Consider the following 16344-nt stretch of genomic DNA (forward strand, 5'->3'; position numbering starts at 1 on the left):
GTAATTAATAATCACCTATTTATACATGGCTGTCATGTCTCCTCTCAGCCTTCTCTTCTTCAGGCTAAACATGCCCAGCTCCTTAAGCCGCTCCTCATAGGGCGTGTTCTCCAGACCCATGATCATTTTAGTCACTCTCCTCTAGACACATTCCAGCTTGTCAATATCTCTCTTGAATTGTGGTGCCCACAATTGGACACAATATTCCAGGTGTGGGACTCGGAGCGGCTTACATGGGACCAAGCCCGGACAACATATTACAGCAATAAAATCAAAGCATTAACGACAAATAACAACAACATCCTAAATTACATAAGAGGAAAAAAGAGTCATAAAATAATATTCCAAAAAGCACAATAACAATAACAATGGGCGGGCCACATATACAGGATAAAACAATTAAAAGACTGTAATAAAATAAAGCTACTATGTATTGTTTATTCGTGTATGGAAACCATGAATGGTGTTGTAAATAGTGCAACCATATTGTTTTACTACAAAGAAAAGCCTCCTAAGGAAGAGATAAATTTGGTCTGTGTGAATTTGTTGTTTTTGTCACTTTGGGCTACTGCTGCTGGGTCATACTGCTTGTGATATGTTACTCTGCTGTGCATCTATGAGGAGGGTCTTTTGTTAATAAGTTCTTGAGATTAACTTCACAATTCAGCAGCAGATCAGTTGCACAACTTGAGCGCTTTCCAGTAGCTTCTTCCTGCACAGTATTTTCAGTCAACTGCTCCCACAAACTGCAGTCACTCTGGAACCTTTTACAGACACTTGAGCACATGCCTGGCCATTGTCAGTTTTACCATTGTCTTTCCTCTTAGTCTAGATCAGTGTTTCTCAACCTGGGAGTCGGGACCCCTGAGGGGATCGTGAGGGGGTGTCAAAGGGGTCACCAAAGACCATCAGAAAACACAGTATTTTCTGGTGGTCATTGGGATTCTGTGTGGGAAGTTTGACCCAATTCTATTGTTGGTCGAGTTCAGAATGCTCTTTGATTGTAGGTGAACTATAAATCCCAGCAGCTACAACTCCCAAATGTCAAGGTATATTTTCCCCAGACTCTACCAGTGTTCACATTTGGGCATACTGAGTATTTGTGCCATGTTTGGTTTAGATCCATCCTTGTTTGAGTCCACAGTGCTCCTCTGGATATAGGCGAACTACAACTCCCAGACTCAAGGTCAATGCCCACAAAACCCTTCCAGTATTTTCTGTTGGTCATGGGAGTTCTTTGTGCCAAGTTCGGTTTAAATCCATCGCTGGTGGAGTTCAGAATGTTTTTGATTATAGGTGAACTATAAATCCCAGCAACTACAACTCCCAAATTACATAATCAATCCTCCCCCCCCCCCCAACTCCACTAGCATTCACATTTGGGCATATTGAGTATTTGTGCTCAATTTAGTCCAGTGAATGAAAATATATCCTGCATATGGGATATTTACATTACGATTTATAACCGTACTAAAATGTCAGGTATCAAGTAGCAACAAAAACAATATTATCGTTGGGGGTCACCACAACGGCATTAGCAAGGTTGAGAACCACTGGTCTAGATGATATTACAGACTTACCACAGCACACATTTATATCTTGTCTTAGCAGACAGGTTCTTTTAATTACATATAGCCTTCGATGAACAACATCACAGCACAAGGAGAAATATACACTGTATATGACTTCCTTATATACAATTCCATACAATTAGACATAGCAATCTCTGATTGGTTCCCAACTCATTAACTTAACTCAGACCCAGGATTACATCATTCACAGTCACCTGGACTAGGACAGAACACATTCCCCAAATGATTCCCTTTATACAGTTAATGCATGACTCAGCATTTCCAATAGAAGCCCATTAGCAGTGCATGACTCAGCTATATTACATTGCAATACATTGTAAAACCTGACATAAGTCCACTTGCCCAACAAGATAGAACACTGGGCTAACCATGTCCTGACCAAGCTGAGTTTTTATATGGTGGAATCATTGTTCTCCTTGAATTCATGGGATTCTGGTGCAAGAAGCCATTCGATTCTTCTGTTGGAACCCTGTTGTCTGTCATAGAAATGCCTCTGATCTTTGCATGTGGAGGTGCTCAGGGCTGTGTTTTGCGTGCCTGTTTCCACTTGACCGCATATGTGTTGTTCCCTCTCTGCTTCTGAACTCAGAGGCTCTTTCTGATTCTGCAGCTCCCGAGGGCTTTGAGCTGGCGACCGAGGAGCGCGCCCGAAAGCGGCAGGAGTATGAGAAGCGCCAGGCCGAGCAGGAGGCCCTGAAGGCACAACTCCAAGAAGAAGCGAGGCGCATTGAGGAGGAGCGGGAGAAAAAGGAGGTGGCCAGACTCAGAGAAGAGATGGTAAATGAGCCTCTCGGTTGGGAGATGTTGGGAGCTCCAGGAGTTGGAAAGAACTAGTCCAGTGCAGACTCCAGCAAGAGTTAGTTCACTAGAATTCACGACCTACGGCATTGATGAGAGCAGTGGTGGAGGGGAGGTGTTCATTCAAAGCACCTGTTTGATCACTGAGATTCTCCCCATGTCTTATTCTCCAGTGGACCTGTTTCCCAGTTGCTCATCCACAAACCCTCCCTCCCCACTCCCTCTAGGTGCCTTCATCTTCCTAACGCCCTGTATTTCTGCCATTGCCAGCATATTTTACTGTAATACTAGCCGCCCCCTGCCACACATTGCTGTGGCCCACATGCGGGTTCTGTGTGGGAGGTTTGGCCCAATTCTATCGTTGGTGGAGTTCAGATTGCTCTGTGATTGTAGGTGGACTATACATCCCAGCAACTACAACTCCCAAATGTCAAGATTCTATTTTCCCCAAACTCCACCAGTGTTCACATTTGGGCATATTGTCTATGAGCTGGTAAACATGTAGAGTTTGGTCCACATCCATCATTGTTTGGGTCCACAGTGATCTCTGGATGTAGGTGAACTACAACTCCAAAACCAAAGGACACCCTTCCAGTATTTTCTGTTGGTCATGGGAGAACTGTGTGCCAAGTTTAGTTCAATTCCATTGTTGGTGGGGTTCAGATTGCTCTGTGATTGTAGGTGGACTATACATCCCAGCAACTACAACTCCCAAATGTCAAGATTCTATTTCCCCCAAACTCCGCCAGTGTTCACATTTGGGCATATTGAGTATTCGTGTAGAGTTTGGTCCAGATCCATCATTGTTTGGGTCCACAGTGATCTCTGGATGTAGGTGAACTACAACTCTAAAACCAAAGGACACCCTTCCAGTACTTTCTGTTGGTTATGGGAGAACTGTGTGCCAAGTTTAGTTCAATTCCGTCATTGGTGGGATTCAGAATGCTCTTTGATTGTGGGTGAACTATAAAAATCCCAGCAACTACAACTCCCAAATGACAAAATCAATTTTTTTGAGTGAAGGACATACATTGGGTTGTTAAGTGTATTGCGTCCAAATTTGTTGTCAATTTGTCCAGTGGTTTTTTAGTTCTGTTAATCCCACAAACGAACATTACATTTTTATTTATATAGATATATCCCACTGGCTGCAGGATGAGCAGGTTGTTCAGTGCCAACTGGTGTTCAGGACTAGGACAATGGCAACAAAAGTCCCTGGGATGAGTGACTGATCCCTAGGTAGCCAGTAGGTGGGTGATGGGTTGGGTCCTAGGGCATTAACACCCCTTTGAAGGAGCATCTTCCAAGCAGTTCTTGTGGGTTTTTTCAGGCTATATGGCCATGTTCTAGAGGCATTTCTCCTGACGTTTTGCCTGCATCTATGGCAAGCATCTGAAGATGCTTGCCATAGATGCAGGCGAAACGTCAGGAGAAATGCCTCTAGAACATGGCCATATAGCCTGAAAAAACCCACAAGAACTTAGTGATTCCAGCCATGAAAGCCTTCGACAATACATCTTCCAAGCACTTTGAGCTGCTGCAGTTGTAGTGCCCGACAGTCATATCAGACAATTCTTCAAGCCAAGAGGTGGGTGGATTCCTGAAAACTGAGCAGGGGGGAGAACTAGCATACAAAGCATGTGAAGCTTCCATGAGACAATCTTGGCATGTCCATTTCTTATGTAGCAAAACATTAGAAAAACCTGTCACAGCTGGAAACACTGGGATGCTGTGAGTTTTCTGGGCTGTATGGCTGTGTTCCAGAAGCATTCTCTCCTGACCTTTCATTTCCATCTATGGTAGGCATCCTCAGAGGTTGTTGGAAACTAGGCAAGTGGGGTTTATATATCTGTGGAGTGTCCACTCTTATCAATTACCATGTCAGACTACACAGAGAAGCCACTGAAATTCACAAGCATGTGAACAATTTCAACAGAAAGGAGGAAACCATGAAAATGAACAAAATCTGGCTACCAGTATTTTTAAAAAAATATTTATTTATTTTATTTACTATATTTTTTTCAGTTTAATCTTATTTATTTTTTGCAATTGGTTTTTATTGAAAACAAGTATTATAGTTATTGATTGTAATTGCTGTTTTAATGTTTTACTGTAATATGTATTATGATGTTTTATTGATTGTATGTGATATTATGGTTGGAAACCGGTCTGAGTCCCTCAAGAGAGGTGAGAAGGCCAGTATACAAAACTTTTAAATAAATAAATAAAATAAGATAGCCCAGAAAACTCACAGCAACCCATTAGAAAAGCTAGTGATGACTTGATTTGGGGGGCGGGCAGTCTTGTTTTTAATGCCCCTCCTGTATTTCCAAGCGGCCTGGCTGTCCTTGGGGTGGGCAGGGCCATTCGTCACTAAAGACCTTCCTCTTGTTTCTCTCCAGGTGCACAAGGCCAACCCCATCCGGAAATACCAGACTGTGGAAGTCAAGGGCAGCGATCAGCCACTGACTGTCCCCAAGTCTCCGAAGTTCTCTGACCGATTCCACCGTTGACGAGACACCACCACCCTCCGCCCCAAATGCCCCAAATGCCCCTCTGCCCAGGAAGCAAGAGGACCTCCTTCCTTGCCCTTGGACTGTTAACTGGCTGCCTTCACACAGACGTTTCTCTCTTAAAACTGCCACTGGCCAGTTTTTGTTACGTCTCAATTTTGTGGACTAAGTATTCTGACTATGTTCCTTTCCAGACCGTGTTTGCATTTTAGAGTGATTCGTTGTTTTTTTTTTTCAGAGGAACCTTGTTATTTTTATCTTGACTATTGTATATGAACAAAAATAAAGTGTTCTTACTGGGCATGCTTCCCTCTGCCCCTTGGGAGGGCGAGGTGTTGTTTTTCTGTATGAAACCATGTTCCTTTGCAGGCCCTGTGTGCATTTTAGAGTGACTCGTTTTTTTCCAGAGGAACCTTGATATCTTAATGTTGACTATTGTATATTTGAACAAAAATAAAAGTGTCTTTTACAGGGCGGGCTTCCTTCTGCCCCTTGGGAAGGCGCGAGGTGTCGTTTTTCTGTTTCCCTACCAAGTATGAAACCCTGCCCCTGCCCGCACTTCTCACCCCTCCGCTCCCCCTCTGTAAATAACTTCTCTTGGCTTCGGATTGCCGCGCTGAGAGCTCCTTCGTGTTTCTGTGTGACCCTCTCATTTCCTGGCCTAAGTGCCCCTGCCTCACCTGCTGGGTCTGATCAAGGGACCAAGTTTTAAAATAAACTTTTATGTGGCTGTTACATAAACTGAATGGAGTCAGACCCATCTCTTTTCCAGGTGGAAGGAGGCACATGCAGGTGTCGTGGCGCAGCAGCCTTGGCCATCTGGCACAGCCCAATTGGGGGGGGGGGGGATGATATTGCCATATCTAGTGAAAACATAATAAATTGTGGCAAGTTCTTGGTGGGATGGGCATACCAAGCCCCTTTGTCTCTCTCCTGAGGAATCTGTACAACAGTGTTTCTCAACCTGGGGGTCGGGACCCCTAGGGGGGTCGCAAGGGGGTTTCAGAGGGGTCACTAAAGACCATCAGAACAAAACAGATTTCTGATGGTCTTAGGAACCCTTTTGGCAGACAAGACTGAAGATCTCTCTGCCTGCCCTTCTCTTCCTTTTTGGTGTTGGTGAACTACAACTCCCAGAATTCAAAAACAGCCCCCCCCCCAACCCCACCAGTATTCAGTGTTGGCCATGTAGGTAGTGTGCCAAGTTTGGACAGCGTTCAGAGTGCTCTTTGATTGTAGGTGAACTATAAAGCCCAACAACTACAACTCCCAAAGGTCCAGGTCTATTTTCCCCAAACATCAGCAGTGTTCACAACTGGGCATATTGAGAATTCATGACAAGTTTGGTCCATATTCATCATTGTTTGAGTCCACAGTGCTCTCTGGAGACCTACAACTCCAAAACTCAAGGTCAATGCCCACCAAATTCTTCCAGTATTTTCTGTTGGTGATGGGAGTTCTGTGTGCCAAATTTGGTTCAATTCCATCGTTGGTGGAGTTTAGAATGCTCTCGGATTGTAGATTAACTATAAATCCCAGCAACTACAACTCGCAAATGACAAAATCAATCCCCCCAACTCCACCAACATTCAAATTTGGGCATATCACGTATTTGTGTCAAATTTCATCCAGTGAATGAAAATACATCCTGCGTGTCAGATATTTACATTGCGATTCATAACAGTAGCAAAATTACAGTTATGAAGTAGCAACAAAAATAACGTTATGGTTTGGGGTCACCACACCACGAGGAACTGGATTAAGGGGTCACGGCATTACGAAGGTTGAGGATCACTGCTGTACAAGGACCAAGTAGCAAGAGTAAGAACTGACCACGGAACAACAGACTGGTTCAAGATTGGGAAAGGCGTACGGCAAGACTGCATCCTCTCACCCAACCTTTTTAACGTGTATGCAGAACACGTCATGCGAGGATGTGCGGGGCTTGATTAATGCAAGGCTGGGGTGAAAATTGCTGGAAGAAACATTAACAACCTCAGATATGCAAATGATACCACACTGATGGCCGAAAGCGAGGAGGAGCTGAGGAGCCTTCTAATCAAGGTGAAAGAAGAAAGCGCAAAAGCAAAGTTGCAGCGAAACATTAAAAAAAAAACTAGATTAATAATAATTTTATTGTGGAGGTCACCACCACACGAGGAACTGTAATAAGGGGTTGCGGCATTAGGAAGGTTAAGAATCACTGGCTTAGAGGATGATTTAAAGTCGCACAACACAACACACATATTGCATGAGAAGTATGACTGCCCTGAAGATGCTAGGCCTGCAGTTGCTGTGGTTGTGTTGCTGCTTGTTATGGCTGTTGGCTGTGTAAATCAGGATGACTGTTATAAACCTGTCCTTCCACTGTCGCCAAGAGTAGTCCAAACCCCTTCCTAGTTTCCCCCCTTGTTGGGGAAGCCCTCTGTGCTGATGGAAGCAGCGGAGAAGCCAGTGAACACATCCTGGAGCTTTCCCTGACCCAAACCGCCTCTCCGATTGCAGAGCCATGGGGAGCTGGGTTTCAGGTAAGGACTCCAAGCACCCCTTTGCAATCCGAAGGCAGCTGCCCTGCTGAGCAGCTCAATTTAGCCACGGAGATTGAGTTTCCTGCTCCAAGGGGGGCGGACGATCCTTGGCTGCCCCACCGGCTTTTCTCAGGCCCATGGACAGAGCGGAAAGGTTAAAGATGTCCTGGTCGAGGCTGTGACGGCAACGTTGCCTGGGGAACGGAGATGCTTGATCCCAGGCCAGGTCTCCCAGGACACTCTTGGTACTGGTCACTGACCCTGCGTAGCACTGCTGATTCTGCTCACAGAACTAATTCAGATCCTTGTGTAGCTAAGAGACTTTGTTTTCTCTCTTTGCTTCACCAAAGACACCATTTCCGTATTTACTTGAGTCTAATGCACCATCGAATCTAATGCGCACTCCAATTCTTAAAACCCTGAAACCAAAAAAACAAAACAAAACAAAATCAAAAGGATTTGTTTTGACAGATTAGAGAGATGGGCCAAAACTAACAAAATGAAGTTCAGCAAGAACAAATGCAAGATACTCCACTTAGGCAGAAAAAACGAAATGCAAAGATACAGAATGGAGGACAATGCCTGGCTCGAGAGCAGTACGTGTGAAAAAGATCTTGGCATCCTCATGGACAACAAGTTAAACATGAGCCAACAATGTGATGTGGCCGCAAAAAAAGCCAATGGGATTTTGGCCTGCATCAACAGGAGCCTAGTGTCTAGGTCCATGGAAGTCATGCTCCCCATGCTCTATTCTGCTTTGGTTAGACCACACCTGGAATACTGTGTCCAATTCTGGGCACCACAATTCAAGAGAGATATTGACAAGCTGGAATGTGTCCAGAGGAGGGCGACTAAAATGATCAAGGGTCTGGTGTACAAGCCCTATGAGGAGCAGCTTAAGGAGCTGGGCATGTTTAGCCTGAAGAAGAGAAGGCTGAGAGGAGATATGATAGCCATGTATAAATATGTGAGAGGAAGCCACAGGGAGGAGGGAGCAAGCTTGTTTTCTGCTTCCTTGGAGACTAGGACGCGAAACAATGGCTTCAAACTACAAGAAAGGAGATTCCATCTGAACATGAGGAAGAACCTCCTGACTGTGAGAGCCGTTCAGCAGTGGAACTCTCTGCCCCAGAGTGTGGTGGAGGCTCCTTCTTTGGAAGCTTTTAAACAGAGGCTGGGTGGCCATCTGTCAGGGGTGCTTTGAATGCAATATTCCTGCTTCTTGGCAGAATGGGGTTGGACTGGATGGCCCATGAGGTCTCTTCCAACTCTTTGATTCTATGATTTGATGGCTAATGTAATGTGCAGCAGCAAAAGGTGCACTTTTTGTAATATGCCCATTACAGTTGCTGCCTGCAGTTGGAGCATGGCAATATACTGTATTTATTTCAGTGTACTGCACCATCAAATCTAATACGCACTTCAATTCCTAAAACCCTATTTTATTTATCGTGTCAGGGGCAACCAGACCATTGTATTACATTTCTAACAGAACAAAACAAACAACAAGATAAAAAAACACAAAGTTTGCAAGCTTGGTAGTTGATTAAATGTCCTTTGACCAGTATCTGGCCACTTGGAGTGCCTCTGGTGTTGCCGCAAGAAGGTCCTCCATTGTGCATGTGGCAGGGCTCAGGGTGCATTGCAGCAGGTGGTCAGTGGTTTGCTCTTCTTCGCATTCACGCATTGTGGATTCCACTTTGTAGCCCCATTTCTCGTGATGCCAGAGAGCAGTCAGGCCTTATTTCCCAGAGTATGAACTGGTCTGATCTTTTTGTGGTCCACGGCACTCTCAGCATTTTCCTCCAGCACCACAGTTCAAAAGGTTCTCACTTCCTTCACTCAGCCTTCCTTATGGTCCAACTCTTGCATCCATAGGGAATACCATGGCTTTGACTATGCGGGCCTTCATTGCCAGTGTGATGTCTCTACTCTTCACTATTTTACTGAGATTGGTCATTGCTCTCCTCCCAAAACATAAACGTCTGTCATCTTTGCGGCTAGAAATATAAGTTCTCAATCAGACTGATTGCCATAATCTTGGTTTTTTTGATGTTTAGCTGCAACCCAGCTTTTGCGCTTTCTTCTTTCACCTTGATTAGAAGGCTCCTCAGCTCCTCCTCGCTTTCAGACATCAAAGTGGTATCATCTGCATATCTAAGGTTATTAATGTTTCATCCAGCCATTCTAACTCCAGCCTTGGATTCCTCAAGCCCCGCACATCGCATGATGTGTTCTGCATACAAGTTGAATAGGTTGGGTGAGAGTATGCAACCCTGTCATATGCCTTTCCCAATCTTGAATCAATCTGTTGTTCCATGGTCAGTTCTGACTGTTGCTACTTGGTCCTTATACAGATTCTTCAGGAGAGAGACAAGGTGGCTTGGTCTCCCCATCCCACCAAGAACTTGCCACAGATTATTATGATCCACACAGTCAAAGACTTTAGAATAGTCAATAAAACAGAAATAGATGTATTTCATAGATTAAATAGTATAAATATTTTTTTTTTCAGAATAAGTTTTGGGAAGCTGTTGCCCACTTTTTCAAATGTACTGAAATAATAATCCACACTGCACAATTATAGCAGTTCAATGTTTGTTCGGCGACTTGGAAGGCGCTGAACAAACTGCACTCTGGCACCATGCGATGCAGAGCCAGCCTTCAGAAATGGGGCTACAGGGTGGAATCCACGACATGCAAGTGTGGAGAAGAGCAAACCACTGACCACCTACTACAATGCAGCCTGAGCCCTGCCACATGCACAAGGGAGGACCTCCTTGCAGCAACACCAGAGGCACTCCAAGGGGCCAGATACTGGTCAAAGGACATTTAATAGAATACCAAGTCTGCAAACTTTGTGTTCTGTTTGTTTGTTTGTTTTTATTGCAATACCACTTTTTGGTTCACTCCTGACACAATAAATACAAATAAATTCATAATTATTTTTCTTGCTATTTCCCAAAATTGGGACTCAACGTGGCTCACAAATTAAAAGAACAATACAATTATCTGTCAAGGCTCCATAGGATTTGGGGATCTGTAGTTTAATAAATTGGTAAGAATTATATGGATGCTTCCTTGACCTAGAGTGTTAGAACTCCTTGGCAAACAACTGTGAGTATCTCACAAAATGACAAATCCCCGGATTCTGTATCATGGAACCGTGGTGGTTAAAGCGCTACAACTATGCAATATGAATGTTTCCTAGTCTTAAATATGCCACGATACTTCCTGCCCCTTTCTATATGGAGATATACTAACAATGGCTATCTTTTAGAAAGTTTTTAAAGGTTGATATTATATCAAAATGCATTTTTCTGTGCTTCCAGGAAGAGCCAGATCCTTTGTTTTGTGTGCAGCCTTTATTTGTTTTGCCTAAAAGTCTGTTGGTTCAAAACCAACAGATGGGTTGCAATGCAAGTTTCAGCAATGGAGACCCAGCAACTCACCTCCAAGAAAGGCAAGGCTAATGGACCAGAAAATCTCACTTATTGGTTGGCTACAGTGTGACAGTGAAAGCCAGTTGTCTTTGGCCAAGATACATAATTGCTACCCAGCGAGGCTCTGAATTGAGTTGTGTTCTATCGTGCGCTGGGCCTGTAACAGCTGTACTTTTCTATAGGACGTATACTTTAAGCCCAGTGGGAAGCCAGGGGTGGCTCAAAGAGAGATTCTCAGGGATTATTCTGAAGTAATGGTCTTTAGAGTCTTTAATGATATAACAAAGTCTTTATTATGGAACAAACAACAAATCTTCAATGGTTCAAACAACACTTCAAGGCTTTCTTAGTCTAGTCCTCAATGGGCGGGTACCTGACTTTGATTAACTAAACTTTCTCTGTAGGAAAAACCCTATTTAACCTCTCCCAGGCTGCTTTCTATCTATGCCTCATCGGTGTGGGACCTATTACTGATTCCAAATGCATCTGGGTATCGAGTAGACCTACCAGCCGAGGCTTGAAGATATTTCAGATGGAGTTCGGTGGATCTGTAGTGCTGTCCTCACTCAGAGAATTCTTTGAAACTTCAGGGCTGTTTTCCCTCTGATTGCTGTGAGGCTGAGAGGCTGTGAGCTCTCAGCCAGAGCCTTGGGACCTTTTCCCTGGAATTTCTGTTTCTGTTTCCCTGGATGCTATTGAGAAAAGAAGCTTTTCTATGGGACAAGCTGGTCTACGTCCTATAGTTTAGCTTCCTTATGTGAGACTGCCCAAAAAATGGCTCCTTTCCCTCCCAGAGACCTGAAGAAGGGGCGGAACCAAAGCTTAATTATGATGGACAGGAGGCCTGCCCTATGACTGCAAACAGATAACAGAAAGAAAATAAAGTTGGAGCTCCTGGTACAGCCGTACCAGCACAAGCTGTGATTGACTCATTGTTGTACCGGTTTTCCAGAAACACAGGTAAAGGTAAAGGTTTTCTCCTGACAATAAGTCCAGTCGTGCCTGACCTGGGGATTGGCGCTCATCTCCATTTCTAAGCTGAAGAGCCGGCATTGTCCGTAGACACCTCCAAGGTCATGTGGCTGGCATGACTGCATGGAGCGCCATTACCTTCCTCTTGGAGCAGTACCTATTGATTTACTCATATTTGCATGTTTTTGAACTGCTAGGTTGGCAGAAGCTGGGGCTGACAGTGGAAGCTCACGTTGCTCCCCAGATTCGAACCTGCAACCTTTCGGTCAACAAGTTTAGCAGCTCAGCAGTTTAACCCACTGTGCCACCAAGGGCACCAGAAACATGGCCAATGACTTTCATAAGAACAGAAGTATTTTCCATTTCCTGTGATTGACAGCATAGCCTTGGGTCCACATTAAAGCTTGGTTTTGAAGCTCCCAATGCTGTCTTGCTGCCGCCTGGGTGCCGTCATTGTGCCGAGTGCTGGGCCAGCTTCTTTCGTCTTATAAAAACCACAGCTAATGAGACAATTGGTCCTTTGCTGTTGTTTGCTGTCTGTCTGATTAGGGCTAATGAGGTGAATGGCATAGTCTTGGGGTGTTAACTTGCCGCTATGTCGGAGACAACAATGTATGAATCACTGTTCCTTTCTTAGCTCCAGGAAGAGCTGGAAAAGAGGCAGGGAAAAGATGCCATCGTGCCGAGGCATCTTCGGTTTTGGCTGCTGAAAGAGAGATGGCAGCTCACTGAGGCCAAGTCCTAAGTGGCTGGTGCAGCTGAGTTGACTCACAGGCAGAGGAAAGGGCAGCCATGCCAAAGACACTCTTACGAAGGGTCTCAGGGAACAGGGATGCTTAGGAAAGTTGCTTTTTGAAGACTAGAACTTCTTCGTTCCTTTGGGATTCAAATCAGTTATTAGGCAAGTTGAACTCCAGGAAAGCAACTTTCCTAAGCACAAATGCAAACTTTCGAAGCTCCACTAGCTTCTTCATCAGGTAATGGTATAAAATTCATACAGGCAAAGGAAAAAACATGACGTTAGTGTCATAGAATCATAGAATCAGAGTTGGAAGAGACCTCATGGGCCATCCAGTCCAACCCCCTTCCAAGAAGCAGGAATATTGCATTCAAATCACCCCTGACAGATGGCCATCCAGCCTCTGTTTAAAAGCTTCCAAAGAAGGAGCCTCCACCACACTCCGGAGCAGAGAGTTCCACTGCTGAACGGCTCTCACCAGGCATGTAGCCGGGGGGGGGGGGCTTGAGGGGCTTCAGCCCCCCCCCCCCCAAAATTCTCATGGTGGTTCGCGAAAAGGCCTTACTGGTGCATTATTTAAACTGTTATGTTTATTCATATCATGATCTGATCACCATGCTCAATATATCCCATATGCATGGGGGTATTGGGGTAATGATACAAAAGGTTTGCTAGTGTAGACCCTCTTTCACTCAGACTCAGCCCCCCCTCTGAAACTCAACCCCCCCCAAAAAAAAAACCCTGAAAAAAATTCAGCCTTCCCCCCCCCCCCCCCCGAAACGAAATCCTGGCTACGGGCCTGGCTCTCATAGTCAGGAAGTTCTTCCTTATGTTCAGATAGAATATCCTCTCTTGTAGTTTGAAGCCATTGTTCTGTGTCCTAGTCTCCATGGAAGCAGAGAACAAGCTTGCTCCCTCCTCCCTGTGGCTTCCTCTCACATATTTATACATGGCTATCATATCCCCTCTCAGCCTTCTCTTCTTCAGGCTAAACATGCCCAGCTCCTTAAGCCGCTCCTCATAGGGCTTGTTTTCCAGACGCTTGATCATTTTAGTCGCCCTCTTCTGGACACATTCCAGCTTGTCCACATCTCTCTTGAATTGTGGTGCCCAAAATTGGACACAATATTCCAGGTAAAGTGGTCTAACCAAAGCGGAATAGAGCATGGGGAGCATGACTTCCCTAGATCTAGACACTATGCTCCTATTGATGCAGGCCAAAATCCCATTGGCGTTTTTTGCCGCCACATTACATTGTTGGCTCATGTTTAACTTGTTGTCCATGAGGACTCCAAGATCTTTTTCACACGTACTGCTCTCTAGCCAGGCATCGTCCCCCATTCTGTATGTTTGGATTTCGTTTTTTCTGCCTAAGTGGAGTATCTTGCATTTGTCCCTGTTGAACTTCATTTTGTTAGTTTTGGCCCATCATCTCTCTAATCTGTCAAGATCGTTCTGAATCCTGCTCCTGTCCTCTGGAGTATTGGCTCTCCCTCCCAATTTGGTGTCGTCTGCAAACTTGATGATCCTGCCTTTTAGCCCTTCATCTAAGTCCTTAATAAAGATGTTGAACAGGACCGGGCCCAGGGGGGAACCCTGCTTGTGGCACTCCACTTGTCACTTCTTTTCATGTTGTGTGATGTTACTTCTCTTGTCAGGCAAGAGTTTTAGAGCAGAGGTTTCTCACCTTTGGTCCTCTAGGTATTTTGGACTTCAGCTTCCAAAATTCCTAAAATTGGCCAAAATGACAGGGAATTGTGGAGGTTGAAATTTCAAACACCTGGAAGACCAAAGGTTGGGAACCCTTGATCCAAAGCAGACATACACAAACTTTGGCCTTCCAGTTGTTTTCAACTCCAACTCCAGTAGGCTGTTAGGAATTGGGGGAGTTGAAGTCCAAAATGTCATAAATATTAAATATTAACTAGATATTTTTGATTACAAAAGTGTGAGTCAAGCACTGAAAGAGTTAGTAGGTCAAAGCCTGTTAGAGTTAGTGAGCCAAAGTTAGTGTCGTCCTGAAGAGTGTGAGGTAAACCTCAGTGTGAGAGAAGCCTTGTGTGAGAAAGCTTCAGTGTGAAGACTGCTGTGTGAAAAGCTACTATGTATCTAGACTATGTGATATATTGGCGAATAATACGTGCAGATCCCAGTAAGGTGGCCTTTTGCAGCTGGCAGATGTTTATCTTGTCAGCACCGATTGTGTTTAAGTGCAGGCCAAGGTCTTGAGGCACTGCACCCAGTGTGCCGATCACCACTGGGACCACCTTGACTGGCTTGTGCCAGAGTCTTTGCAGTTCGATCTTTAAATCCTCATCTCATTTCAGCTTTTCCAGTTGTTTCCCTTCAATCCTGCTGTCACCTGGGATTACAACATCGGCAATCCATACTTTGCTTTTTAACACGATCGTCAGGAGTATTGTCAGGAGTATTGTGCTCCAAAACTCTGTCTGAATTCGGAAGTCCAAGAGTAGCTTGACGTGTTCATTCTCTGTAACTTTTTCTGGCTTGTGATCCCACCAGTTCTTTGTCTCAGGCAGATTGTATCTGTGGCACAAGTTCCAATGAATCATCTGAGTAATGGTGTTGTGCCTCTGCTTGTAGTCTGTGTGCAATCTTCTTGCAACAGCTGAGGATGCGATCTATCGTTTCATCTGCTTCCTTGCAGAGTCTACATTTGGGACCTGTTGTCGACTTTTCAGTTCTGGCTCTTATGGCATTTGTCCTAATGGTGTGTTCTTGGGGCCTGGCCCTCATCATGTCTTCTCCTCACCTTCTCTTCTGCAGGCTAAACATGCCCAGCTCTTTAAGCCGCTCCTCATAGGGCATGTTCTCCTGACTCTTGATAGTTTTAGTCTACCTTCTTTCTCTGTATATTGCTCTGTAATATACTCTGTCCTGCTGAAAACGGAATAAAAGAACCTTTGCAATGTGTACAAAGTATTTACGACAGCATCGCCTGAGCCTCTGGGCGGAATCAGAGCAGCTGCTCTTCCCGAGCCCTGGTCCCCTCTGATCCTTGGCACGATTGTTGACGGAGCAAATCTGATTCCTCGCACGAGAGCAAAAGAGGAAACAGGCAGATGACTTGTTTAATTAGGCTGGAGCTGGCAGCCGGACAGGGTGGGATCTCGAGGCCCTTGCTGTTGCAACTGCTCCGATGTGCTCGCGCGTGGCATTTGGGAGAATGGGCAGTGGCCGTTTGCTTCTGAGCCGGATGCATTCTCCTGCAACTCCTCAAATCTGCACCAGTAGCTCCCCAAAAATGGGCCCTTGCCCTTTTGAAGCCAGGCTGTCATCAGCTGGGAAGTTCCAGGCACCTCCCAAGCAATCTCTTCCCCCAATCTGGACCTGTTGAGGAGAGAGAGAGACCCTCTTAGACTCCCCTGCCCAGCTCTGGTCTGTTTCCAGGCTTATTTTGGTCCTTAGCTCTTTGTGCCAAGAGAGCGAGCGGCACAAAACACTGCAGTGCTTGACATTTTGCAAACAAGGCCAGGAAAAATAACATCCTGGCCTGCCTTCTCTGGACAAGCGGGGAAGAGACTCAGGTAAGAAGCCTACCTTGGAAAGTAGCCGTGCGCTTGTCTGTATTATCCTGAAGTGGCCTTTTTCGAAAATGTGACATATTCAACAGTAGTTAGTGCTTAATGTATCATGCTTATATAACTCTGTCCTGCGACCAGAGGCGGCCCTAGGTAATTTTCTACGGTAAGCAAATAGTATTTTGGCACTCCCCCCCCCCCCCAACCAATCATTGAT

At 45.1% G+C, this 16344-nt stretch overlaps 1 protein-coding gene across 4 annotated transcripts in view; it reads left to right on the forward strand.

Annotated features, from left to right (window-relative positions):
• Positions 1-5402, forward strand: part of TPX2 (TPX2 microtubule nucleation factor) — a 124038-nt gene extending 118636 nt beyond the window's left edge. For 3 of the 4 annotated variants that reach the window (XM_067468277.1, XM_067468276.1, XM_060771858.2), the window contains 2 exons: positions 2182-2369; positions 4793-5402. In XM_067468277.1, coding sequence (XP_067324378.1) covers positions 2182-2369; positions 4793-4903 — 299 coding nt within the window. In that variant the 3' untranslated portion in view covers positions 4904-5402. The remainder of the gene's footprint in view (positions 1-2181; positions 2370-4792) is intronic. The other variant, XM_060771857.2, reaches the window with a different exon arrangement.
• Positions 5403-16344: the final 10942 nt, after the last annotated feature.

The sequence above is a fragment of the Anolis sagrei genome, chromosome 4, assembly GCF_037176765.1.
Source record: "Anolis sagrei isolate rAnoSag1 chromosome 4, rAnoSag1.mat, whole genome shotgun sequence".
NCBI classification, from domain to species: domain Eukaryota; kingdom Metazoa; phylum Chordata; class Lepidosauria; order Squamata; family Dactyloidae; genus Anolis; species Anolis sagrei.